The sequence below is a fragment of the Gallus gallus genome, chromosome 11, assembly GCF_016699485.2.
Source record: "Gallus gallus isolate bGalGal1 chromosome 11, bGalGal1.mat.broiler.GRCg7b, whole genome shotgun sequence".
Taxonomy (NCBI): Eukaryota; Metazoa; Chordata; class Aves; order Galliformes; family Phasianidae; genus Gallus; species Gallus gallus.
In genome coordinates, this window is record NC_052542.1 from 13,709,327 (window position 1) to 13,735,287 (window position 25,961).

The following is a 25,961-nucleotide window of genomic DNA, read 5'->3' on the forward strand; positions in this document are numbered from 1 at the left end:
TGTATGATGCTTTGGTCAAGGCTTTTTCCTTAGTTTCTCCCTTTGTTCATAATTTGGAGTGATCACAAGTAAGCAAGCTAGCCTCACATCAAGTCTTGTTTTGCCTGTGGACTGTTGACTATAAGAACATGTTTTAAAATGCAAAGAGCATCTGAAGTAACAAAGAATTGTTGTTTATTGGCTTTCTTTGTTAATTCATCAGCTGGCTGGGTAGTATGCATGTGTTTTTTATTTTTCTTTTTTTTGACCTGTTCTTTTCTTTCTATTTAAAGTTAATGCCAGTAAGCACACTTATACAGAAGTTTATGTATAGTTCAGCCCCGTGTGTGTGCATGTGTGCTTATGTTTATGCAGTCTTACAATTTACTGACACAGATTTACTATGAACTTCATACACATTTATTTTTTAGCTTTATTCCTTGTCAAACACGTACCAAAGACAGCTGAAGCATTAATGAAATAAGCCTTAGGCATGTACTTATGAAGCTGGTACATAGAAAGTACAAAACTATGAAGTTGATGTAGTAAATATCTTTGATTAAGATGGTGTTATGGCCTGTATGACTCAGCTCATGCATACCACGTTGCAGTTAATATTGCTGTAGTTCTAGACTTCTTGTCGGATGTTATTTACTGGTTGCTGTTGGAGTAAGGCTTAAGAAGAAAACAGTTCTGGGGTTTATGTTTTGTTATGTTATCTGTGTGACTCTTAGCAAGCTGCTCTGAACATGTCTATGTTGTGTAGTGGATTCCAATATGGAGATTCAAGTGGGCTGTAGTATGTCTGTATACTGTTCTTGGAGCATCCATGTGGAAATACTAATTGCTACCTTGAGCATAGTCTAAGCAGTTTTGGAGCTTATTCCCTACTGGCCTAGGGAATTGAAGAGGGGAGTATGAATATTTCTGAGGAACTACTGCTATCTGTGAGCAGAAAGTGGTTGAAAGAAAATGCTGTACCTGTGCATTTGTTATTATTAATATATGTAAAAAAAAAAAATTGCTCATCCTTCTCATTGTTGTCAGAATTAGTTTCATTGGTATATTTGAAATGACCTTAAGATAGCTGTAATTCTTTAATAATTAAGAATTTTTTTATTTTAGAACAAAGATTAAGGTGTAGGTGAGTAGAAAATGTAGAGAAGTACGTTAAATGATAACAGGAGAACTAGTGTTTTAGTGGCATCGTGCATTCTGGCTTCTCAAATGTTACTTTGCCATTTATATTTCCTAGTGGAGAAACAGTGGGAGAGTGCTTCTGCTCTGTTTGTTCAGGTTAGGTCAGAAAATATGGATCTTCATGGAATTCTATTGCTTTATTCAAATACAAAACTGTGAAGAATTCAGGTAGGCTATACCAGAGAGCTGTGTGTAGAGACATCATGGTGCTTTCTGAAATTCTTGATCAGGTCTGTTCTTCCTGCTTTGGTTCGTTTTAATGTTCAGCTTTTGGTGTGCAGCCAGTTCCATTTATTCCTATTTATTACTAAACAGGCATATGGACTATAGGGATTGTTTAGATTGCATACCTACTTACTTATCCTTGTCTTTAAAATTGATACAAAAAGTATTAGGAAAAGGATCTGTGCTAGAAAATATAGAATTGCATATATTCCTTTAAGTTTCACTAGCAACTTGAAGAAGGCTGAAGAATTACTTTGTTCTTACAGTACAAGGTGCTCATTGGGGATCAGGAGTTATTAGTGAAATATTTCCTTTTTTTTAATTTTGGAAGCCTTCTGCCAATGCAGTACAAGTGCTCTTCAGATACCTGCTCCCCACCTCTTCTATTAAGCTAAATCACATATAGCCTGAGCATCGCTGTGGGAATGGGGATAACCTGACTCAAAGTGAAGCCGATGTAGTAAAACAAAGTAAGTCTCCAATGTGAACAGGCTAAGGAGGCAGTAGTTCTCTGGCCTGCTTCTTGTATGGATAAAATCGCGCTTTCTGAGTTTTTTCACTAGAGGGCTCTGTTGCTCTTTGGAAATGTTGAACAAAAGAGACCTGGTGCTTTTTGCTGTTTTTGGTAAATCCTCCTGAAATGTTGTATATGTATTCTTAATTATCAGAGCTAGAATTAAATAAATAATAATAGAAAAATTTGAGAAATATGTCAGATGTTATCTAAGTTTATATCTATGTATGGTACTTTCAACTATGAATATAAGCAATGTATTTTTTTTAAAGAACATGTTTTTAATATCAGGGAAACAGTGTAGCAAACTTGTTATTCTGTGTCTTATGGTATACATTGTTGTCTGGTTTGAAGATTCACACAGTGTCGTGACCTTGAAACTACACATTCTATTTCCTGTACCAGGTAAAGTTGTGTTTAACCTATTATGGCTGTTAGAATATGAATGAGCAACAAATTGTAAGTACTGTGGCAGTATTTTATAGAAGGGCAAAATGTGTATATTCTGTGCAGTCAAACGGGTTCCACAAAGGACTTCTGAAATCCATTTCCCAGATTTTTTTCATTATCACACCCAAACTGTAACTCAAACACAATCAATTGCTGGTGTAATATTTTTCATCTTGTGCTTTGTAAAGGTCAAAAGACATTCCTTAATTGCCTTTCTGAGGGATGCCCAGATCAAGCACAAATTGTCTCTAGAAAATGTAAAATGTTTTTGGCTTTGAGCAGAGTAACTTTTTCAAATAGTGAACAAAACCCAGAAACTTCAGTTATGATGCCATTTGTTATAATGCTTTTCTTGATTATACTTTATCAGAAATAGTATTTAAAAAACGAGCAAACAAAGCCAAAACAACAAAAACTGTCAGCTTCTGTTTTGGTTAAATTGAATTCTCTCTCACCTGGTGCTTTTACTGTTATGAAATGAAGAGATCTTAGCTAGGAGGAGAGTTACATAAATAAAGTGCTATTAATCCATTCTTAAAAAATGACTTGCTACTCCAATGAGTTCTCAGTCTCCAAATACTTACAATGTGAGAAGCTTTCTTTATTTTTTGGACAGAACTTCAACATTAACAACTTTCATTGTACTGATGCTGAAGCCTGGGAGATGTACTTATTATAAACACCTGCTTTATAACTTGGGCTCTCTTGGATAACTGACCTCTATTTTGTAAATAGTAAAAAGAGAAGTTTTTGTTGTATTCTTCTCCTATAGCTTCTTTCTTTCTACTTTTGATCCTGATGGTGTATTACATTTTGTGTGGAAAGTTTAAAATACAGTTAGCAGCTGCTTTTTTTTTTAATCCTCCTTTTTAAACTGATTTAAGCTACATCTGTTCCATCCATTTAAACAAATGTAGTTAATTCTTGAGGATCCAATATCAACTATCCGGGGAAGAGAATTAGACCTAAAACTCATGTTTTAAGTTCAAATACCAGAACAGAATAGAGCCTATGAAGTTTTTGAAATGCACTGTAAATGTATTTATTGAGCTGTATTCCCAGTATCAAATGTCATAACTAATTGCAGTGAGTGTTTGTATAATTACACAAGCATTTCTGAGCACTGAAACTGTAGAAGGTAACATTTAGACAATGTGTAACTTGATAATTTACTTACATGTTACCATGATGATAATATTAAGTGATTACATCTCGTTCACCTGTGCTGGTGCCGTTGTGATAAATACAGAGTAAGTGGCTGTGTAGTTTATTGTGTGCCTTTCACAGTATCACCTGCTCCAAATTCAGAAGCCTTCCTCATGCAGGGCATTACAGGTGTGGTTAGTGTTCGTTGCATTTCTTATGTCAGTTGAAGAGTACTTAATTCAGTAATGGGTTTTTAAGCCACTACGTGTCGGGGGTGCAAAGCTAAGCTTCTTGTGAAGTTCACTGAATGTCTGTAGTGCATGCTGGAGAGCTTTTACCAATATACTCTATTGGGAATGGAGAGAGATGAGAAGTGTTGATGCTAGAGAGCACCTTCACTTCTTAAGAAATCAAAAATTGCTCTGTACCTGCAGCGAAGAGTTTTGTGAAGGTGACCAATCTTTCTAGTTGCACGACTTGCTGAGATTACTTGTGGACAATGTAGCATTTCACTGAGGCTGGCTTTTATCAGTCTCTTCAAAGAAGGTAACGTTTGCTGAATCCTAATTAGAGCAGTATGTGATCAAATTTAACTCAAAATGAGATCATATAGGAAGAATAAAACAGACCCTTACATATACCACTGAGGACTTTCATTTTAAGAGTATTAGTCTGAGTGTCTTAAGTATATTCCTTGTCTTTTGCTGTAGTGCATGGCGTTTGGTGGTCTAAGCCTGCTGATGTTTGAATCTGTCAGGGAGGAATAGTTCAGCTCTATTCTTGATCTGTATCATATCTTGTTCTTGAAAAATTATTTCTTTGAAAGCACAAACTTTATTTTTAATAATATCTATCCCCTGTTTTCAATTGTAATGATTTTTTAAAAATAATATTGGTAGGACTTCTACAAAGGAGCTGCTCAAAATAGTGCTCTGTTTCAGTTTCATGTTATGGTTTCACGCATGGTTTTAGAATTCTTTCCCATGCTGTAGCACCTGAATTTTGTCATCTTGGAAAAGCAACCTGTTTTTGTTGGATAGTTTGTATTGGACAAAACAATTTCTAAGATAAAATACATCTGTCTGGCTTTAGTCTGTAAGGTTATTTTTCTCAGTTCTAGTCATGTGTTGACTTTGCTCAAAGTCTTCTTAAGTATAAATCTTTTTTTTTTATTTCTTATAATAGAGAATAAACAGCAAGGAGCTTAGTTCCTAGTAATTCCCTATTATTTGCATCATTTTTTTTTCCTCATGAGAACAAAAAAAAAAAAAAAAAACAGGGGGGTGCAGTGTAGTGGAGCAAACTTCTGGCAACACCTCTTGAATGGTCTTTTCCTCATCGAGGTATCCTTTTTTCTTTCTATTTAATGAAAAGAGTTTGATTCAAAGACAAATTTATCAGTTTGTGCAGATTAAGAGATTGAAACCTCTGTTTTTATTGAGAAGGCTCTATGCATATGTTGTAGAGTCTCTGCACATAGATGTGCAGAGAGAAGGAAAGAAGAGAGGTTTTGCTGAGGAGGTAGATCTTGTGTTGTCAATTAACCAGCATAAGTTGTTGCACTAGATGAATTATTACAGCCTTTGCATGGTTGTATGTTTTCATGCTGAAAGTATCTCACAGGGGAGAATAGAAGTTGATGTTAGTTGTGTTTGATTTCAGAGCTTATTTGTGAGATAGACAGATCTATATACATATATTATCACATATCTAATACATATGTATATATACATATAATATATATAATATATAATAACACGTATTGTATAATACTAATATATAATAAAATATCATTATAAATTATATATAAATATAATATTGTAATATAATAGTATATATATTATTATATATAATTTATATATATTATGTATATTATATATGTAGTATTATGTTTAACTTAGAATTATTTTTCTTGGCTGACTCTTAGCTATTCCTGAGATTACTTTAATGGGATAGCTTTGTATTTACTGGGCTTCTGAAAGCGCAGGAGAGTTATTCTTTGATGTATATTGTAGCTTTTCCTTCGTGAACTGTAGCAGAAAAGCCTTGTTGGCCTGGGTGCAGCTGGGGTGTGTGTGTGTACTTTATCCTGGCAGCATCGCTGGCTGGTACGTAAGCTGCTGTGATCCATATGTGTAGACCAAAGTCAGCATGGATTATCTTAAACCATAGAAGTACCTGTACTATAAAATGTAAGTCTCAATAGAAGAGTTTTAGTTTTTTCAACACATCTGAAAAACCCAAGCTTGCTTTACTATTTTTTTTAAAGTGCTACTTTTCACTGAAGTCCAATACTTACTGGTGGGCATAAATTTTGTTGTGCCAAAGCTTTTGGGGAATGCGAGTTATTATCTAGCCAAGGCTACTTCTTGCAGGCATGACGTGTTTTCTTTGAATTTGTATTTATTACTGGCATACATTATGTGAGTGATCAGTATGGAAAAACATAGTTTAAGAAAGGGAAGGTGCCTGCAGGATGCACCTTCTAAGCCGTTCTTTTGCTGAATGTTAGTAACTGTCAGTCACGTTAGTCTTGATGTGTTTTGAACAATTAAACTACTAAAAGCTATTTTTTTTTCCAGCTCTGAATAATCTCTAAAGGGGGGAGGGTTCTTCTTGTGTGTGTGTGTGTGTGTGTGTGTGTGTGTGTGTGTGGCTTTAAACTATGGTGTGAGTTCTACGGTTTATGGTCGATCACAGGGATGAGTTTTTTTCTAGAGCAGTGGTAGTCATGTTTTACTCTGGCTTAATGCTGTGGAATACTGGTATTGCTCTGTTTCACATAAGGCTGCTACTGTCTACTTCATACCTACTGTAAATATTAAAGGGTCCTCTTGGACTTACGTAATTTATTTTTCTTATTGAGTAAGCTGAAAATGGTGTCAGATGTTCATATTGCTTTTCATGCCCGTTTTGATGAATCTATTTATTACTTCTGTAATGAGTAGCACACATGGTTGGTTAGCCAAGTTATTGAACTTCATCAACCTTGGCTGAAATTCACAATGCACGTGAAACTTGTTGTAACATGTAAGAAATTGCATCTGAACGAAAAGGTTCAATAATGATTACTTCTTGCAATAGAACCTTTTTAGCAAAGGATGGGATTGAACTGTATGCCCATGCTTATATTTTCTGGAATTCATTTTACAGGAGAATAATGTGTAGAACAGGAGTCGTCTTATGTGGGTTTCATTTCCTTGTCCTCCCTGCCCTTTTACTTTCTTGGTGATATTTGTGTGAACAAGCAGCTGTTGCAGTTCAGTGTTGATTATATTTATTTACATTGTTTGCATGTACTGTGACTTGAGGCTCAGAGGAATTAGTGCTGCTTGAAAAAATAAAAGAAATTCTAGGTTACGATATCTTTGCATTAGGATTTGTTGCCTACTTGTCATTTATTCTTTAAGTAGCTGTATCAGATTCTCTAATTGGATTTTCTTTTTTTTATATCTAAACTTGAAATCATAAAACTTGTGGGGTGTTTTTTGTTTGTGTTGATTAGTCAAAAAGCTGCCTTTAGGCAAAAAGTCACTGCTTGTTTAAAAGCTTGTATGAAGGATCTATCATTGACTTGCAACACAGCCAAGTAAATGAGAACAATGCGATATTGTGTATTCAGAGATCCAGAAGCTTTGAGAGGTTTTGGTTGTGTTCTTCTTCTGCCACTGGCAAGCATGAGAAGTATTTCTTGCTTCCGTTAGAGACATTAAATATGCTACTTGGGATTTTGGGAAATGCATAATTAATCTTGTTTTACATTTATAGCAATGTATGGCTTCAGTAATTGATCCAAGTGTAGAGATTATGTCCATATCCATGTTCCAGTTCAAAATGGAAATTGTTTTGTTATGTTTTAAGAAGTGTACTTGAGAACTAGTCTAGTTCTTTAATAGAATGTAGAATTAAGGTATACTGAATAGAAAATATAACTACCAGAAATGAATAAAGAGGTTTTTTTGGAAAAGTTCTTTATTTGTTTGGGTGTAAATCCAGCTGCAAGCACTTGCTGAGAGGTATAAATCTTACTGAATGATTTTTTTAATGCCAAATGTAAATTTGGATTATTTTCTACCTTAGAGAAGTGTGTGGTGAAGAGCATGTAAAAATGCTTGTGACCTACTTGGCAGCACACTTCTAGCATTCTGAGCAAATGAAGATTGAGAAGATGTCTTAACTGTGTATATTTTTCAATCTAATCTGTGATCAAAGGAATATTGATTGGGCCCTGTATCTGCTAAACACTTAGGAAAAACAAAAAGTTGTCTGTGATGTAAGGCAGAGCTATGCTTAGTAATGGTATATGATGTAAGTTGATGAATAAGTATCTCTTACTAGACTCTATGCTCACAGTTATTTACCTGGGGAACTTGTTGTGGATAAAGCAGGCTGAATTCTTGAAGCAGTAACTGGGCAGGCTGGTTTCTGGATGATCACCAGTGAACTATTCAGTTTGATCCTTGCTAGCCATAGCTAGCAATAATGCTTCTTACTTGCTTCAGAACAATATCATAATGTATGACTTACATCAGAAAAACTGGGTTTTTGGAAATGTCTGGTATGCTCTTTCTCCTGGCAGTTCTTCCTATTTTAGATGTTAATTTTGTTATATTTAGGCATTTTTGGATTTAACATTCCTTTCCCCAAACTAGCAAGGCTAAGTTTTTGGTAGATGAATGAAAACATGTGACTTTAAATATGATTCAGTCAGAAGTCCTTCAGCTTCTGTGGGAGTTACCAGTGTTCCAGCTGTTAGCAGGTAGGCCATACCCTAGTTGTGGTGGGAGAGTATGCTTGACGTATTTTCATGCCCTGCTTGAAGCTGAGGTGAAGTGGACTTAAATTTTTTTTTGCACATGGCCTTACACTACAATTTAATGACTTCTAATTCTTGTTTTCCATTCTTCTTTCTTTTGTGTGGACAGTTTTTGTTAATACTCTTCTTATTCTTCGTCTTTTGTTTCAGAACTCCATCTTCTGCCTTACTTTGTATGTTGGAACCACATGATGGATCATTTGAGTTACATAACAGCTTCCCATCTCCCTCTTTTCTTCGTAGTTTAAGGCACACCCAAAAGGTTTGCCAATTTTGAACCTTGGGAGGTCTGTACCCGTTATGAATACCATCTAATCCAGAAAAAGTAGAATTTTAAGGAAGTAACGCAGGACTTTAAATTTCCAAACCTCCGTGTCTCGTCTTTCCCTTTTCTGGCTGTCTCCTTTTGTTTGCTTGCACCAGAACAAACTATGAACTGCATCCTTCCTGTATTCAATTTGTTCCCCAGGATCCTGAAATGACTCTTCAGTTGCTTAACTGAACAAATCGTATTACCTCATTTTCCCTGAAGACAGACATGGGTAGTGACTGCCAGAAATCAAGCAGTGTTTTACTGTTCAGCCTGCTTATCTGTTCCTTTTTCCCCACAGCACAACTGTGAGCTCTAGAGAACAGCACCTAGCTGCGTATGTTTGATTTGAAGACGCGTTCATTGACCTAAACTGTGAGCTGTTCAGGACAGAAACTTGGTTTATTATTTATTTGTCTTGCATATGTTCTAAACTGTTTGTGTATCTAATCTAAATAAATATTGAGTTTGTTTTAAGAGAAGCAGTTTGGTTCAATTTATGCTGCAGTACTTTTTTAGTATCTTTACATACAACTGAGTATTTCTCATGAAATAACTTAGAGATTAAAGCTTGGAGGATCTAGTGCTTTAGCTGACAGCACAGTATGTCTTTTAATTATTCTGCCTTGGATGAAATATTTCTCTTTATTAAATTTACTTCTTACATTAACATTGCACTGTTGTACTTGCCAAAAGGAGATTCAAAACATGCAACTAATTTTTTTGTTATGTTTAATTAGGGCTCAGCTCAGCAGTACAGAAAGCTAAGATACTGTTGGCTTATAGAACAGAAGTGTACTGGAAAAGTAACTAGAAAACTTCTGGCTTTTTTCTCCATTTTTGCTTTGGTGGGAAAAGCTGTTTTGTTGCCTAAAGCTACCACTGATGCAAAGAGCAGCTTTTAGAGAAAGAGAGTTTGCCAGTCCCATTTGTCTCCACTCAGAATGTGTTTTTTTAAATGTGACTTTAAAAAAAAAAAAAGTCTTGAGATGGTCAAATTTTTTTAAAATTTCCAATTTTTCAGCTGTCTGAGAAGGCTTGTGTGAGAAGGTCTTTTAAAAATAGCAGTGGTGGGGAAGAGAGCCCCACAGGCTTTTTGGGGGTGAGTTGAAGGAAGTATATGCCCCTTAAAATAGCGTTGAAAACCTAACTGGTCCTGAGCACCTGATCAGAGTTTTTAATAGACCCAGTTATGAGTGCTTTCATGATGGCACTTTGCCTTACACACCCCTGAATGGTTTGTATTGGATTAGCTAGAAACTTCAGTCTTTTTATGACTGGCCTTTGATACTTGCTACTGACGTTTAGGTAAATCCTTAATGTTTTATTATGTGTGTGGGTGTTGTGAGTTTTGTTGCTGTTGCTTCTCTTTAGCTTCCCTCAGCCTTGTTATAAAATACATATGAAGCTACAATAACATGCATAAGAAAGTTATTTGTTTCCTTAACAATACATTTGAGTAATGGTACTCCTAAATAGACTGATTTTTGTTTAAATTAAAACCTGGTCATTTATCCCTTAGTGACTAAACATTCAGAAATGGTTACTTACTGGGAAATAATGCTATAAATGCCATGTCAAATTTGATGACTCAGTTCTGATCTAGGTTTCTTTTTTTGAGATGCTGCTTTGATGTTAATTTACACTGTGAGCAGATTTTTTTTATACTCTAGATTTTAGTTAAGTGTTTAGTTTGAAAGTGTTTATTTTGCATTAAGAACAAAAGGAGTGTATTAACATAACCGTTGTCTAACAAAATATTTTGTTTGTCCCTTATGAATATAAACAGATGTAATTCTGAGAAAAGGAATCTTAGCTTTTCATTTACTAAAACTGAGACTATAAGTCGCATGAAAATAACTTCTAGTTTTAGGGCAAAGTTGCTAGCTCAAGTTTCTTGTAAAAATACATTCAACTTGTTCTTCAAACTTAGTAGTAATGTATATAGAACTCTAAGTAGAAAGTTTGTGGGTTTTTTCTTTCCTTAGACAGTTGAGTTGCTGTATATTCAGGTGCTTGTTTTCTCCCTGTGATATGTTATCTGTTGCAAAGGAGGTATTATATGAAAATGGAAAAAAGAAACCAACTCCACGTTTTCATAAAACCTTGAATTATAAAGCCAAATCCTAAATTCTGATATTCATTTTAAATGTAGTAGTTGATTGATGTCAGGCAAAACTGGCTGAGTTGCTTGCAGGAAGCCACACCAACATTTTTGTAGATAATCAAAAGAAAACATGAACTTATTCTATGCTTGGAGAAACACTGAAAAGAGAGGGCTCAAATAGAGTAATTTTCAGTTGCAGATGTAGTGCTAAGATATGAAAAGTTGTGTTAATGCCTGCAAATAATTTTAGAATTGGTGGGGAAAAAAAGCTGCTGTATGGTAACTTCTGTTGGGCACTGAAGAAGTATTCAGGCAGATTGGAGTTTGCTAGAAGCTTGATCCTATCATTTAATAGATGAAAAGCAAGACAAGACATTGAGGCTTTTCTCTTATAGCAGTGTATAGTATTGAAACAGTTTTGGCATTAGTTGAAATGGAAGATTTGTATCTGAGTTGTCTTTGTCTGAGGTTTCTGATAGCTGATGTACATCTGATGGAAGGAGTAGCTATCAAAGATAAAATGGGGTTCCACAGTTGCTTCTTGACCTGCAATTCTCCTTCTCTTATCTTTTGTCTAATTCCTTGCCACTGTTCAGGCACCTAACAGAACTTGCTCGTAGTTCTATGACCTAACAACTGAGAAATCTGAGTGATCTATGCAGTTTTGACTTTATTTCCTACTGTGTTTTAATGAAGCTTGTTTAGGAACATGAAAATCTGTTCAAAACCAAAGCTTTTTAAGAGTCAGTGACTCCCTGTATTTTAGGGACAGATATTTAGTGGTCTATGGGAACTGCCTGTATGGGAAATGTGGAGTAACTTGAGTCTGTATGTAATACACATGCATACCTCTCACAGGACAGTTTGTTCCAGACTGGAACCCTTGGTTGTTACAGCAATACCTGTATTGAATTGTAACACTTTACAGTGTGAGGGATAGGAAATGTGGTTTTGAATCTGAGCTAGACTGTGCCTTTGGAAAACTGATATAACTGTCAGTGTTAAGTTTTAATAGAGCTAAGGAGATTAAAGTCCCTGCTGTGTTGATGTGCTGAGTTTTTGAAGTGGATCTGTAGCAGTCCTTGGGCAGTAGAACAAGAGTAAATAGCAGATCTGACTCCAATTTTGTGCCTCTTAGCTGTGGTACCTTTCTAATGTTTACACTTTGTCATTACTTTTTATTTGCTTTATTTGTCTTCAGTTATGGATTTACCTTTCTTTGCCTCATATGATAGATTTTTAATTTTTTTTAGAGGAACAGAGTCACAAATCTTAAAAATATCATCAGCATAAGAATGTTTTTCATGTTTGGGGTTATAATCCTTGCAGATCAATGTATCTTGAGTTCTACCAATGATAATGGCAATGCACTTCTTATTGGGAATAACTTTTAATTGCTCAGAACAGTATATTGCAAAGCACAGTGTGTAATGAGTTCATATTTTTAAGTTGTCTGGATGGAAAACAGAACTCAATCCGTTAGTCATCCTGTTACATTTTGGTTGGCTTTTTTCGGTGGCTTATGGCTCCAAGAAAAATAGCTTTGTCCAATTCACACACAAAGGGCGAGGCAGGATCTACCTGTCATATAACATCACACTTCTAAATGAAAAAATCAGTATGTGTTGTTACAATTGCCTGCAAATACATGGAAACAAAGGGTAGCATTAGTATTTCATGTGAATTTCTTTTTGAAAAATTTAGTCTGTTAATATTTTGGTGTTTTATTTGTTTGCAGACTTTCATTTGTAGCAACTTTAATAGTGTGTTTCTAAGACTTTATCCTAAATACCTGTATTGAAGCAGTACAGTTGTGGCCGAGTGATTCTGATATATTAATGCATGGTGGTTCTGGGGCTTCGAAAAGTCAATAATGTGATGATTCGCATATGGCTTAAGCTACTAACACAGGCAAAGATGATCTTGATTGCAAAAGTTTCTTCCCTAAATCACGTGCTGTTGTTGCAGCATGCAACCAGAAGAGAAGTTTACATAACTTCAAAATTCACATCACTTTAGCATGTTTGAATCTGTTTCATTCTGTCTATTGCATGAGCAGATTGGGTTTGTTTCAGTAATACTTAGCTCTTCCAAGATGAAGTAAATCTAGGGCTGCGTAAGAGAAAAATATTTCCCATTTATATATGGTTTTCTTGATCAGATCTCAAAAGACAAAAGCATCTAGTTTGTTTGCTGAGATACCAGCAGTGGGGCTGTATTTTGGATTGTCAAGATGATATGTTCTAAGTTCTTCAGTATTTAACTTTCTTGCAATTTGTTCTTCTTTGTAGTAAAACTGGATTTGAATTACCTTTTTTTTGTATTAAAAATATGGATATTTAAAAAAAAATATGCATTTTGAAAATTAACTCACTTAACTTTGCAAATCTGTCTGTTTATAAAGAACTTGAAAGATGTGTACTGCAGTTTAAAATGTAATGTGGAAGTTAGTGAACGATGCAGTGGAAAAACAAACTGAACAAAGCTGTGAAAATAATACACATGTTTAATGACATAAAATGTTTGTGCTTACAAAATCAATTGGTTTTCACTTTTCTGCAGTCCATAAATAATCTGTTAGTGTATGAAAGACCAGGAATACGTAACACACAGGCTAATGCATTTCACTTTCAATTCCGTAAGTATTTTGTTTGTTTATTTGATCTTGCTATGTTTACAGTGGTGGAAGGTAAGAAGGCTTTCTTTTGGAATCCCTTGTAGTTTACATTCAGACGGCCTGTGACATAGGGCTCAAGGAAGGCTGGAGTCATGACAGCTTGAAATCGTTACTGAAGCACATGGGAAGAACCTCAGAGCCTCTGGAGCTCTTCTATCAGTGGAGAGAAGGAAAGAAATGATTTTGAAGAAGCTAAAGGCAAACAAACCCTGTAGGCTTTTAAATAAGAGGACTGAGCTTTTGGAAAGAAAGATGTCAACTCCGCTGTTCATATGTGTTGTAAGTGACAGATCCAGGGTTTCATGGAGTGTTTCAAAGAAGGTAGAGAAGCTGAAAGTCTTGCTATTGTCTGAAATGTTTCTGAATTTCTTTTTGTGTATTCAAAATTTCTTATCTATGTTCAGAATAAAAAAATGCTACTTCAAAACATTTAAATGCCTGATGCAAATTCTTTACAACGTGCTCTACAAGGTAATGGAAGTGGGCTCTATGCTGTCCCCTTAATTAATAAATCATCAAATTACTTTTCCACTCAATGAATTATTTTCTTTGTTTTATAGAGGGGGTTGCACTGTGTGACAGACCCATACGCTCATCTGGCATATGTTGAGTTGGCATTAATTGAACAATGCAAACTGATCATTGAGACCATTAGCTGAAAATCTGTCCCCAAACTCACTGACAGAAGTCAATTATGGATAGACAAAGTGAGAATATGGTGTTGAAAAATCATAGACTATAAAAAAAAAAAATGAAATCAGGTGCTAGTTCTTGAGTCTTTGATGTAAATAAAAGGCTGAAAGGTTTTAAATGCTTGCAGGAAATCCCATACACTTGCTGTCTAGATAGCTCTTATTAGTTTACTATCAGTCTTTTATGTTCTCTGCTGATGTGAAAAAGCTGTGTTATAGTATTTACTTCATGTATTTCTGGAGCAGGGATGTCATTTCAGAGTGTCAAATTAGAACTAATTAAGCAACAGGAGTAGTGACCTCAAGAAGGTCTTACCTCTTGAAATTTCCAGGGTAATCACTTGAAATTTATCTTAGTTTTAGAAAACGTTTGCTGAACACTGTATTGTATTTAGAATTTGAATATAATGTGGTTGCTATTTCAGCGTATATATTGCTCTCCTGTCACATTTGGAGAAGCATTTACCTTGTTCTTTGTAACTGGCAATCCTTAATATTCATGTGCATTCTCATGTGCTGTATCTTTAATGTGGTTGTACATGCTTTTAAACAAACAAAAACACTAAGAAACAAAACCAAAACTGAGCCCAACAACAACAAGCCCTGAAATAACAAACTTGCAAATAATATGTAATGGGTGATGTTGCAGTATGTTCTCTATGAAAGGATATTCAAGTTCTAAAGTTAGCAAGTGAAATTATTTTAAGAAGTGTTTGGTTCTTTTGAACTCTGAGTTACTCTTATGGGTGGAACTGAGGTGGTTCTATTCCATTAACGATGCACTTCCTTAACGTAATTATGTTGATTTCTCTTTTTATTTGTCCTACTGTGACTTTTTGAATGTTTTAATGTTTGAGCCTGTTTTTATATTTGATTTAACTTTGTTGTATGAAACCACATTCAACATGTATTTTGGTTAATGTACTTTCTTACAGACAAGTAAGGTTTCTCTTCCTAGAACGTAAATGGTTTTGTACTTAAAATACTCAATCCCTGTATGAGGCTTATGGTTTTAAAATGGTTTGCTGTGTGTTGAAAACACTGCTACATTTTGCTGAAGGACAAATAGTGTTGGCAAACTTGATTTAACAGCATGAGTCTGTTGATAAGTTTCCCACTATTTTAGAAGCTTCTCTCCCCTTCTGTTATGTATGTGACACTGAGGGAGGAAAGAAGAATTAAATTCTGCAGGAGAAACAAAGAGCTAAAGCTGTAAGAAGGGCTTGAATACCAAGATACTTCCTAAATCTTGCTTCAGGAGTTTCAGTTTGAAGTTGCAGACTTCTAAGCTCCTGCCTAGTTACTTCTTAAAGTGTGAAGGTAATTAATTTCACTGCTTATTAGGGACTTTCAGGCCTATTTAGATCTATTTTAAGGACATATCTAAAAATGCTGCCCTCTTGAGAGGGCTGAGCAATTCAGTAGGTAGATCAAACTTAATCCCTAATGAATTCTATGATGTAGTCATCGTGTTGCCTCTTATTCTTAATAATTTTCATGTAGTAGGCAGTCTGAAAAGATTATGCTTCACGCAAACTAAGAGAAAGAAAGACCAAGTTGTAATGGTTATATGCAATCCCTACAAAGCTAATTATTTGGTAGCTGAATAGGAGTAATTGTGTGGTTTGGGGTACCTGGATTTGTTTTTCTCTTTTTGCACAAATCTAACTCTTCAAAATACAGTGTGTTTATAAATGAGTTAGTAATTTATAATGTGAACATAACAAATGGTGATGGACCCATCACCACTTGACCTGTGGCTGTATTTTGAATGGGAGGAGGAACTGCTGGTTAGAAATTCAACCAGAGGGTTTTTTAAGTACATAATTTCATGGAAAGATTCAGAATGAGTCTGCCTATGGGTGAAGAATAATTCTCTGGTAGAGTCAAAAGGAGCAGTACTAGAAGGAAGGTTTTAGTCACTGGCTTTGCAAGAAAAATCAAAGTGGTATTATTAACTGAATTTGGAGTTTGTAATTAGTTCAATTTCAATCGTTCTCAGTTTAATTTATAATCAAGTTATTAACTGTAAATGAGAATGACATGGAATTTATTATTTTGTGTGACGTGTGACATGGGGTACGATTAGCTAAACATCATACTTAGCAAATTAAACTGGCTGTCTTTGTATAACAGTACAATAAATATTCACAGGCATTTCTTTAGTTTTTAGTAATACGGTAGGATGTTAAGAATGTGTTGTTTTCTTTTGTGCAAAACAGGAAGCATACTGTTAGCTAATAGTGCTGTGGTACAATGTGTCTTACTTCAGTTATATGAAAAATTCTAATTAAATACTCTTAAAGTAGAATTAGGAACAGGGGAAATCTTTGCACATGCTGTAGCTGAATTCATGTGCATGCAATGAATTACCCAGGTAATTAAAGTTGCTTGGTACAATGAATGGCTTTAAAAGAGATGGAAGAAAATTACTTGGACTTAAATACCGTAAGTATGTAATTGCAGAAAATGGTCTAAATTTGTCTTGGTGTCTCTTGTTTCTATAATGGAAGTTACATCTTGTGCTCTGAGTTTTGTTGCTCCAGGGTGTTTTGGAAGTGAGACAGCTTATCTTAATAGGTTTTTTTTGGTAAACAAATTTTAAAATGAAAACATGAACGTGCTTTAAATATTATAAAGCTAAAACAAGTATCTCTTCTCCCTGACTTATTCATATGCTTAAATTGCTGGGCATTTCAGTTCGATTCTTCATTTTCTAGTTTAAGCTTGTCTAATTTGAACTCATTAAGTTATGTTATGCTTCTTTCAGATAGTTCCATTGTTAGAGTTTTCCATGAAAATGGGCACCCGGTGGTACTACTGAATAGTTCTCAAACACGGAATAGTTCACCCCAATAGAAACCTAGTTTCTGGCTCAAGACTTTGCAATTTATAAGCTTTCTGTGCTCCCAAGAACTCATCAGTCTCCTGTTGTAAATTGTCACAGATCTTTCTAATTAAATGAAGTTTATCTTGGACCAGCTTCTAGGCAGCTTTTCGTTAATGAATTGGGCAGCAAAACAGAGCACACTTACATAGCTTGTATATGATGCAAGGGTGGATAGCTGCAGCTCTTGGTGGATAATTCCATAATTTGAATTGATCTCATTAAATTCCAAGACAGTCCCAAATTAACAAATGGAAATTAATCTAAAGTGCCTTTTTGGAAAGGAGAAATTAAGTGCCCAGATTGAGAATGGGGAAGAACTGATTAATAGCATTGCCAAAATGTATATATACAGAGGCTTAGAAATTCACTGTAAATTTTTTGTGTGTGAAAGGAAAAAACAGGCATATTCATTAATGCTGCACTTCAGTAAAGTGTGAATTATCTTTCCTCTTGTTTTGGATTTGGAAAGAATGTGCTTGCAGACTGTCATGCCCACTGGTTTACCCAAAAGGAGGATCTTTTTTCATGGGTTAGTTTTTCATTGTGTCATCAGGTTCATCCAGTAAACCATTTAGTCTATGATACCCAGTTGATACCCATTGAAACTACACAGTATTGAGTTGATAATTCATGAGACAGTTGTGGGAAGTTGCTAGACATTAGGTGATTTAAAAAAAAAAGTTACTGTACACAGATTATTTGAACAAAATCTTAGCAAACATTTTAAACTGCTTGTATAATAAAATGCTGTAGTAAATTATGATCTACCTTGGTAGAACGTAATTTTCTAAGAATGAGCTGGGCAACTCTTTCCCAGGAGTGGTTTAACACTTCGGTATTTCTCTTGTCTGCACTTTTTGGCAGAAGTGTCTTACAGGTTGGGTAGTGCTGTGAAAAAGGAACAATTATCTCCATGTGATTTTTACTGTTTTTCCCTCTTAAGTCCCTCTGGGTGATCACTGCTGCCACAGGTGGCTCTCGAACCGATGAGCCAAAGGCTAAGTGCGTCTGTAGTGCCTGGAACTTGGTCTTGCAAAGCTCTTTCACTTTCACTGTGGTCTTGCCAGCCATAACAGGTTTGCACTCTTACTGTTTGGCTTATTCCTGCTTATTCCTCACAGTCAAATGAGTAAGGAATTAAGTAGAGTTCTACTTTCTAACTGATGAAGGCAGAGAGAGAAATTGGAATCTGTGTTTTGAAGACCCAAATCTATCTTGAGCAAAATGTGTACAATTATAGTCCCAGTGACCTGCTTAAAGTGACATCTGTACTTTTTACTCTCTGTAGTTGAAACAGCTGGGTCCAGGTGACCTGCAAGCCTGTAGTCAGACACCAGGTAGTGTTAGAGTATGTATGTGTCTCACCCGTATGTGTCTCACCTGTTCTAATAATATAGCTCTCTTTTGTTACTGACATCTGTTTCTGACAAGGAAAATGTTTTATCGTAGGTTTTGAAACTGCAAAGTCTTTTGCACTGCATGGGGCTTACGTTATCCTGGCCTGCAGAAATATGTCAAGAGGCAATGATGCTGTACAACGCATTCTTGAGGAATGGGTAAGTGAATGCTTATAATGTCCAACATTAAACTGTGTTTGTCAATATGTGAAATCTTTTTTGATGCACATGCTGTTAAATAGGTGCTTATGTTGCCATGCAAGAATCTAAGGAAAAGGACATTTGTCTTACTTTGCAATACACTGTTTGGTCACTGGTGCTTCAGTGGTGGAGATTTTTTCATTTCATATGATTGTGCTGGATTGTAAGGCTTGACATATTGTTATATAAGAATATACAAAAGCTTTTTAAGTTTGAAAGAACCACTGAGGTTCACTTCATAGTTCCCAGGGCAGGGCAATTCCAGAACCCAAGTCTATACCAAGCTGAAGGGGAATGTACTTACTGAGGTATCAGACAGCCATTTGTTGGCTATGTTGACTATGGGAGATTACAGGGAATCATACTTCTCAAAAAACAAAGGGGTTTTTCTCCTTTCCCTGTCCATCAGGCAAAACACCACTGCTACAGGTAGTTTGTCTCAATTCCTTTACGTTTCTTCCCTCTTTCTTTCATTTTTCTTCCGTTTTGTTATGCCTTCTATTCCCTTGTTTCTCTTGGTGACTCCCAGCTCTCCTCTCCCTACTTTTTTGGGGGGGTCTTCTACGGCCCTTATTTTAATGTGGTCAGTGTTCTTTATTTGTTCCTTACACAAACATTTACTTGCTAGTAAGGCTAGTTTTGTCCAAGCTTGCTTTGATTGCTGATTTCAGGAGTTAGTCTGTTGACACAGTCCTGTATGCTCTAAGTAATAAACTGCAGGGTCAAGTTCTTGGAATTTCATTTCTGTCCTGCTAGAATTATAATGATGGGTGTTCTAGCTCTATTTCTCAATCTCTGAAAATATTTTGGCTGCTCCCAGAGGATATGGAGGAGCATCAGTATCATTAATATTTACATGTAGTTAGTCTACAGATAATTATTAGTGCAAAATAAACAAACAGTGCTTGCTTACTTTCTAAGCAAGTAATGCTTATAATGCTGCTAACTTTTGTAACCACAATTTTCTTCAAGAAACAAAATCTTTGGCTTTAGATCTTTTTCTCTTGCTTGGATGATATTAATGGCTTACAGTAAAGAATTGAGAGGCAAAAATATCATCTTTTCCATTCTTTACATTAAAGCTATATTTTTGTTTGTTTGTTTCAATGAGGTGAAATTCTAAGAGAATTCCTTTATGGGTGAGCATAGGGCATGAGGCTTAAAGTTTGCCTGTCAGTTTCCTTCCTCTGGGAAGGGTTTGGAGATATTCTGTTGGCCCATACGTGGAGGTGTTCAAGGCCAGGTTGGATGGGGTCCTGGGCAGCCTCATCTATTGCCTGATGCAGTGGTTGGCAAACCTGCCTGTGGCAGGGGGTTGGAACTAGATGATCTTTGAGATTCCTTCCAACCCAAACCATTCTATGATTTTTTTTTTCTTAGGATAAAAGATACTCAGTGATCTCTTATTTTAACGTAAAATACCACATTTTGTCCCTTAATTGTAAGGTTATCTTAAGCATTTTGAGGGCCTTGTGAGTTTAGGAGTACTAGTTTTAGAGCTTGTATTTCTTCACCAGAAGTTAATGAATTTGTAATTGAGTGAAGATCACTGAATTTCAAATTACTTCAGAAACACTACACTTATTTACTAACAGTTTTCAAATCCTAATTGTTCAGAAAATAATCTCATCTGTAAACTGGGTAGCTGGAAAACCTTCAATGCATCTTTGTAATGGCTTTGTTGTTGTTTATTAAGAGGGACTAATTAACTTTGATTATTGCGCTAATATTATGGCACTTTGACAGTCCTTCAGATTTATGACTCTGGGAAAATAAACAAATGAAATGCAGGTGCTGGAGCAGAAAGAATAAGTTATTACTGAACTTTAATTACTTGGAATGTGTAACCAGGAGAGAATTAGTTGATGAATTACAAGAAGCTTAAAATTTACATCAAATTGTAAGCAATCTTGAGGAAAACACAAAGCTTGCCCTGTTTATTGAGAACAGAGACAAAGATTAATTTGGTTAATTGATACTAATATTAAAATATTGACATAAAATATTATTTTTTAGCTTATGGACGTCAGAACAGACCAGGAAGTTGTTAATAGATAATTCTTTCCTAAAATTAAAGTTCCAGAAAAATGTTAACAGTCTCTGTTATAAGGTTCAGATGAGTTCTCAAAATGTGGCTGGAAGTACTGTGCTATAAAAGACTTCGAAATATCCACAGTATTTTGTCTCCCTTGTTCCTAGGGAAAGCAAAATAATTAAAAGGAAATGGGTTTACTTGGGCATTACTTTTCAATTCAGAATCAATTAAAAAAAAAAAAAGAAGCTGTTTAAGATGCAGACTTACAAAGCTTCATGTTCATTTTGCTTAGTGTTCTTGGCAGCGGTTATGGTACCTGCTTGCATTGAATTTGTTTCTGAGCTGTGCTATAAATACAGTCTTTGTCCAATATGTTGAGGCATAGAAATTTGTTAAATAAATGCCTGCTTTTCCACTGAATGTCCAAACCCAAATTTTCCTGTAATTTGCAGAAGTTCATTTTTACAACTCAAAAAATTGTTGCTGTGTGGAATGCTAGTGTGCTAATGTGCTTCAGGTGTACCGTGTTAGAAATAAAATATGTATTTCTGTAATTATAGCAAATATTTTACAAAAGCCATGTGTATGCTGTGCTGGCTCTTCTGTGGGACAGCATTCCTTAAAGCTTGAGGTTTAAATTTCTGACAGAGAATGTTTCCTTTTTTGTGCCTTTTGTCATCTCACGGAGCATTGTAATTCCTGATGAAGGAAGCAACTAGAGCTCTTTGCAAGAAGACAAAAGAATTAAAAATATATAAACTGATGTTATTTCCAAGTTGATACCACTATCTATTTGATGATCTGTATAAAAATAAAGCCTGAAATATATATGGGGTAGTGGGGAGGTGAAATCTACTGTAATGCAACATTCAAAAATATATGATAATGCTTAAGAATGCTGAGGAAAACCATCCATCTGGTTCCTTCACTGAGTTTGTTTATGAGATCCGTGGTTTGGAGTATTATAAAATATGTCTGTGGAAATATGGCTCTTCTTCCTTGGGCCTGTTGTACTTCAAAGAAATTGTTAGGCAAAAAAATCCCACCAAACTTCCACAAGGCCTGCTCTGAAAGTAATGCCTCCTATTTTATTATGTTGGCCCACAGTGAGGCGGATGTTGGTGCTATGGCAGTAGAGGTTGAACCTTCCACCAATATTCCATTCCATTTTGCTGCCAGATGGCAGCAGAGGAGCAGACTGATAAAATGATGTCTGACATGGAAGTGCAGATGCAGCAAAGAGGGGAAACTGAATTCCTCCATGCAGAAAAGATGGAACTCATTGACATTCATAACTTACTGAATGTTTATGGAGGCCAAGCAGTGTATGTGAGCACAGTGAGGCGGTGGGTGGTGCATTTCAGCAGCGGCAGCAGCAACGGTGGGTTACCTCCATTGGTACAGTTTGTTACGAATGCAGCACGCAGCTGTTGTTCATTGCTGGCAAAAATGCAGAATTAATGATGGCGAACATGCCGAAAAATAGCATGTTATAACATGATGAGCATCTTCTCTATCAAATAGTGTTACTGTGCTCTTTGTATCTGTTTATTTCAACAGAAACTACAGGAGGCATTGCTTTTGGAGTGACCTATATGGTAAAAGCTGAAAATTAAGGTTAGGTGTGAAAATTGGAAAACTACATGCACCAAAAATCCAGCTATATGGATTTAGAGAAAGAAGGAGGAATGATGAGAGAAAACATTTTTTTTTCCTACTATTCTGGTTATTTTAAAACAAATTTTCACTGACCTTATTTGACTACTGGAGACGAATCTAGAAAAGTGATTTTAATAATCTATGCCAAAAGAGTTGCTTTATGGGAAGTTGGAGCCGCTTGTCCAAGGCTGAACCGTAGAAACCTGCAAATTACTTTAGATAACTGGCATTTATTTGCAAGCTGCAGTATTCCAGTTATTTTCCTACTGAAGTGGATTTTTTTGCTAATGTTGCAAATAGAGAGGTAATTGCTTTGTATGTAAAGCACTGTGACAAGTTTTAATGTGACTGATGTAGCTGGTTTGTCATATATAATTTTTTTTAGAAAGGTATATTATATTTGTACAATTTAATGTCTTTAAATGTATAGAGAGAGAGCAAGAGAAAGTGTGTAAAAGCAGATAAAAGAGAGATCAGTATAGCTTTACAGTTGATATCTTGAAAATGAATGTTGTTCATGCACGATGACATTCAAAATCAATTTAAAACTGTTTGATAATTTCTTGCTCAGAAAAGAGGAAATTAGAATTCTAGAGTTATGATTCATTTTAATCAGAAAGAAATTGTCAAACATAAATCTCTCCTTGAGTAGTGAAAAGGCTTGAAAGCAGCCAAGAAAGAAATATCAATACTTTGCAAAGGAGGAATGATTGTTCCAATTCGTAGCTTAATTGACTTTAAGGCTTAATGAAAAACACTGCAGTGCTGTTTGTACACATAGATGCTTTGACAAACATTGAAATCTACGCTTCAGGAAGAGAAGCTAGGTAATTTATTTTACATTATTATTGATATAATTTTCTAATTGACTATGAGTAAGATGGTGGGATAGGGCTGCATAGCTCATAATGTTAGCGGTATTCTCAAGAAAGTTCTTAAGAGAACGAGTAATAAAATGTTTCATAAATCACAGCTCTTCTTGCCAGGAAGCCCTCGTTTATTTACTCCTGTCAAATAGTCTCTGAAATAGATATTAAAAGATAAATCGCAAGTTAAATATATCATATTAAAAAAGTATAATATTTCTTCTGTAATCATTCCTCAGTGTTAAGCCTACAGCTACACATCAAAGATTAGATTGAAATGTAAAAAGAAAATTTGGATTTCTTTTATGTGTAGGAACTTACAAGGTATAGATGTGACAAGAGAAGAGAGAATGGCTATGAAGAAAGCCAACAAAGTAAACATGACTACTTGCTATATTCCTTTCCCCCAAAGTATTCTCCACCTAATGAGTGATTTGTATTCTTGCTGATTAAGTAACTGAATTAAATTAAAACCTGATAACTGAGTCTTTGTATTCTGATTGTAATTTTGCAAAGAACAGAGAGATAAGAAGCAAATTGGGTGCACTTACAGAGAACGTGGGCACAATTTTTCACGTGTTGAGTACTCTTGTTTCCTCCTCAAGGAAGGAGGACTCGTTACCCAAGTAGTGTTTCAGCTCCACTGAAACACTGAAACTGTGTCTCTGGATTATTGTTCTTCATGCATGTACCAAGAACACAGATAAAAGCAGCTCTGTGAAATATTATTCTAATCTCTCAAAAGAAATGGGTGCTAATTTGAAGCAACAACAACAATAAAAAAATTATTTTCTATATGTTGGATGTTAATTTTCAGAGCTATTTCTATAAATCAGTCAAACTTTAATACATACCTTTCATACTGATACTTTTAGAACCAACAAAGTAAGCTGTTACTGGAAATTTATTCAAGTGGATGATACAGTGGGGTCATCTCATGATTAGTAACAGATGCTGATAGAAACATGTCAAAAAGTCAGCTTTGGATGTGTGATAAGTATGGAATGGAGCCACAGTCTCTTACCGGGTACAGAATTAGAGTTTCTTAGGCAAAATAAAAGGTCTTAAATAATCTCTTTGAATATTGTACTGTAGAGCACACATTCCTGTGAAAATATTTTCATTACTGTCATTTTTTTTGTAATAAAGAATAGTGTTATTTCTAAGAATGATATTCCAAAGCTATGTATTAGTGGTGCACACATCATTGCAGCATAGTATACATCTTCTGGCACTCTGAATAGTGGCCATGCTGTAGCACCAAGATAGAAGAAGTTATCCAAACCTTGCTATGGGGAAAAGCCCTTGTAGGAAGAGGCCATATGTGCTCAAATAACACATTACTGCCATTGCTGAATGTAATTTTTTTTTTGAGTGTGATATGGATCTTTTTGAAATGAAGGAATCTTTCAATTAACTGTAATTTGAATAGAATCAACTCTCATCTTACTATGAGAGAATGGGTCACGTTGGTCTTACTTGGATGTTACTGTCACTGATAGTGTTTGAGACCAGTGGGAATGATTTTGGCCATAATATTATGGAGTTCAGGAAGTTCCTGTGAGGAATGTGCTTCCTCACAGAGACACCTTGGGAAAGGGATGTGCGTTGCAAAGTTGTTTTCTGGGTGCAGGTGGAAAGTAAACTGTTAAATAATAGGCATAATTTGAAGCAGAAGTAGCATGCATATGCTGCACTGATCAAAACTGAGCATAGTACAGTCTGCTATTACAGTAAGTATAAGGAGCTGGTAAGCAGTTGACATAGCATTTTGAAGTCTCCTAATGTGTTCTGAGGTGGCAGTTTGTTCCAGTGTGCAGGTGTGTGTTGGGTCTGTAGCTATCCACATGGAATGTCTCACTTGTCACAGCTATTGATCTTGTCATCTGTGAGAAATCTACAATCTTCAGCTGCTTCTGCCAGATCTGTCTAAAAACTGCTGCAAATGGCTGAACGTAGCCACTGACAAGAGCTTGAAGCTTTTGAGTGATTTGGGAGGAAATTCATGTTTTGAAAAACTCCCAGTTAAAAACATTAAACAGTTTAACCAACGTTTGCATGGATGAATTGTTAAGATCTATTTTTTGTACACTATAAACATATGGCATGAATTTGCTCTCATTACAGATGCTGAGAAAAGGGAAAGGCAAATATTTATATTACATGCATGTTTTACAGTAAAAACACTGTTCAGTTTGTTTATACAGTTCCACTGTTACTGTTTTTATGGTTAGCAATGAAACCACTGTAAAATAGTGTTGGAGTTATATAGCAGATGTGTTAAGTCCCTAACTTTCAAGGATGGGCATCCTTCTGCATACTGATATCACTTGCACAAGAGTTGGTGCACCGGCTGCAGCTGAATGACCCCATGCCTACATCCTTGTCTGCAGTTAGCACCACACCATTGCTGTACAACAGGCAGGATTTTACTGTCCAGATAAATGCACTGATATTTTAAAGTAATTACATTTATGAAATGTAAAGCAGACTGCTGGTCAGTGTGAGTGAATGCCAGAGGCTTTAAGGATTTGGTATATGTTTGCCAAGCATTTCAGACCTCATGTGGCTTATATTTCCAGTAAACATGGATAAATTAAAAATGTTTAATTAATGTGATGCATGTGTAATTTCTCAATGTGATATTAGGAACTTGGAAGTATTTTGATTCTTTTGTACTTGATCTTTATGATTTATAATAATGTATGGTACGTGTGAAAGCGGATTGAAAAAGGAACAGTTCTCAAAAGGGTAGTTGTGATTTGGCTTTTATCTACTTGAAAATGTCTCCAGAAAA

General features: G+C 35.5%; 1 protein-coding gene across 3 annotated transcripts in view; it reads left to right on the forward strand.

Moving 5' to 3' along the window:
• WWOX (WW domain containing oxidoreductase) overlaps window positions 1–25,961 on the forward strand; it is a 472,878-nt gene that overhangs the window by 6,470 nt on the left and 440,447 nt on the right. For all 3 annotated transcript variants that reach the window (NM_001030574.3, XM_046899484.1, XM_046899485.1), the window contains exon 5: window positions 18,456–18,562. In NM_001030574.3, coding sequence (NP_001025745.2) covers window positions 18,456–18,562 — 107 coding nt within the window. The remainder of the gene's footprint in view (window positions 1–18,455; window positions 18,563–25,961) is intronic.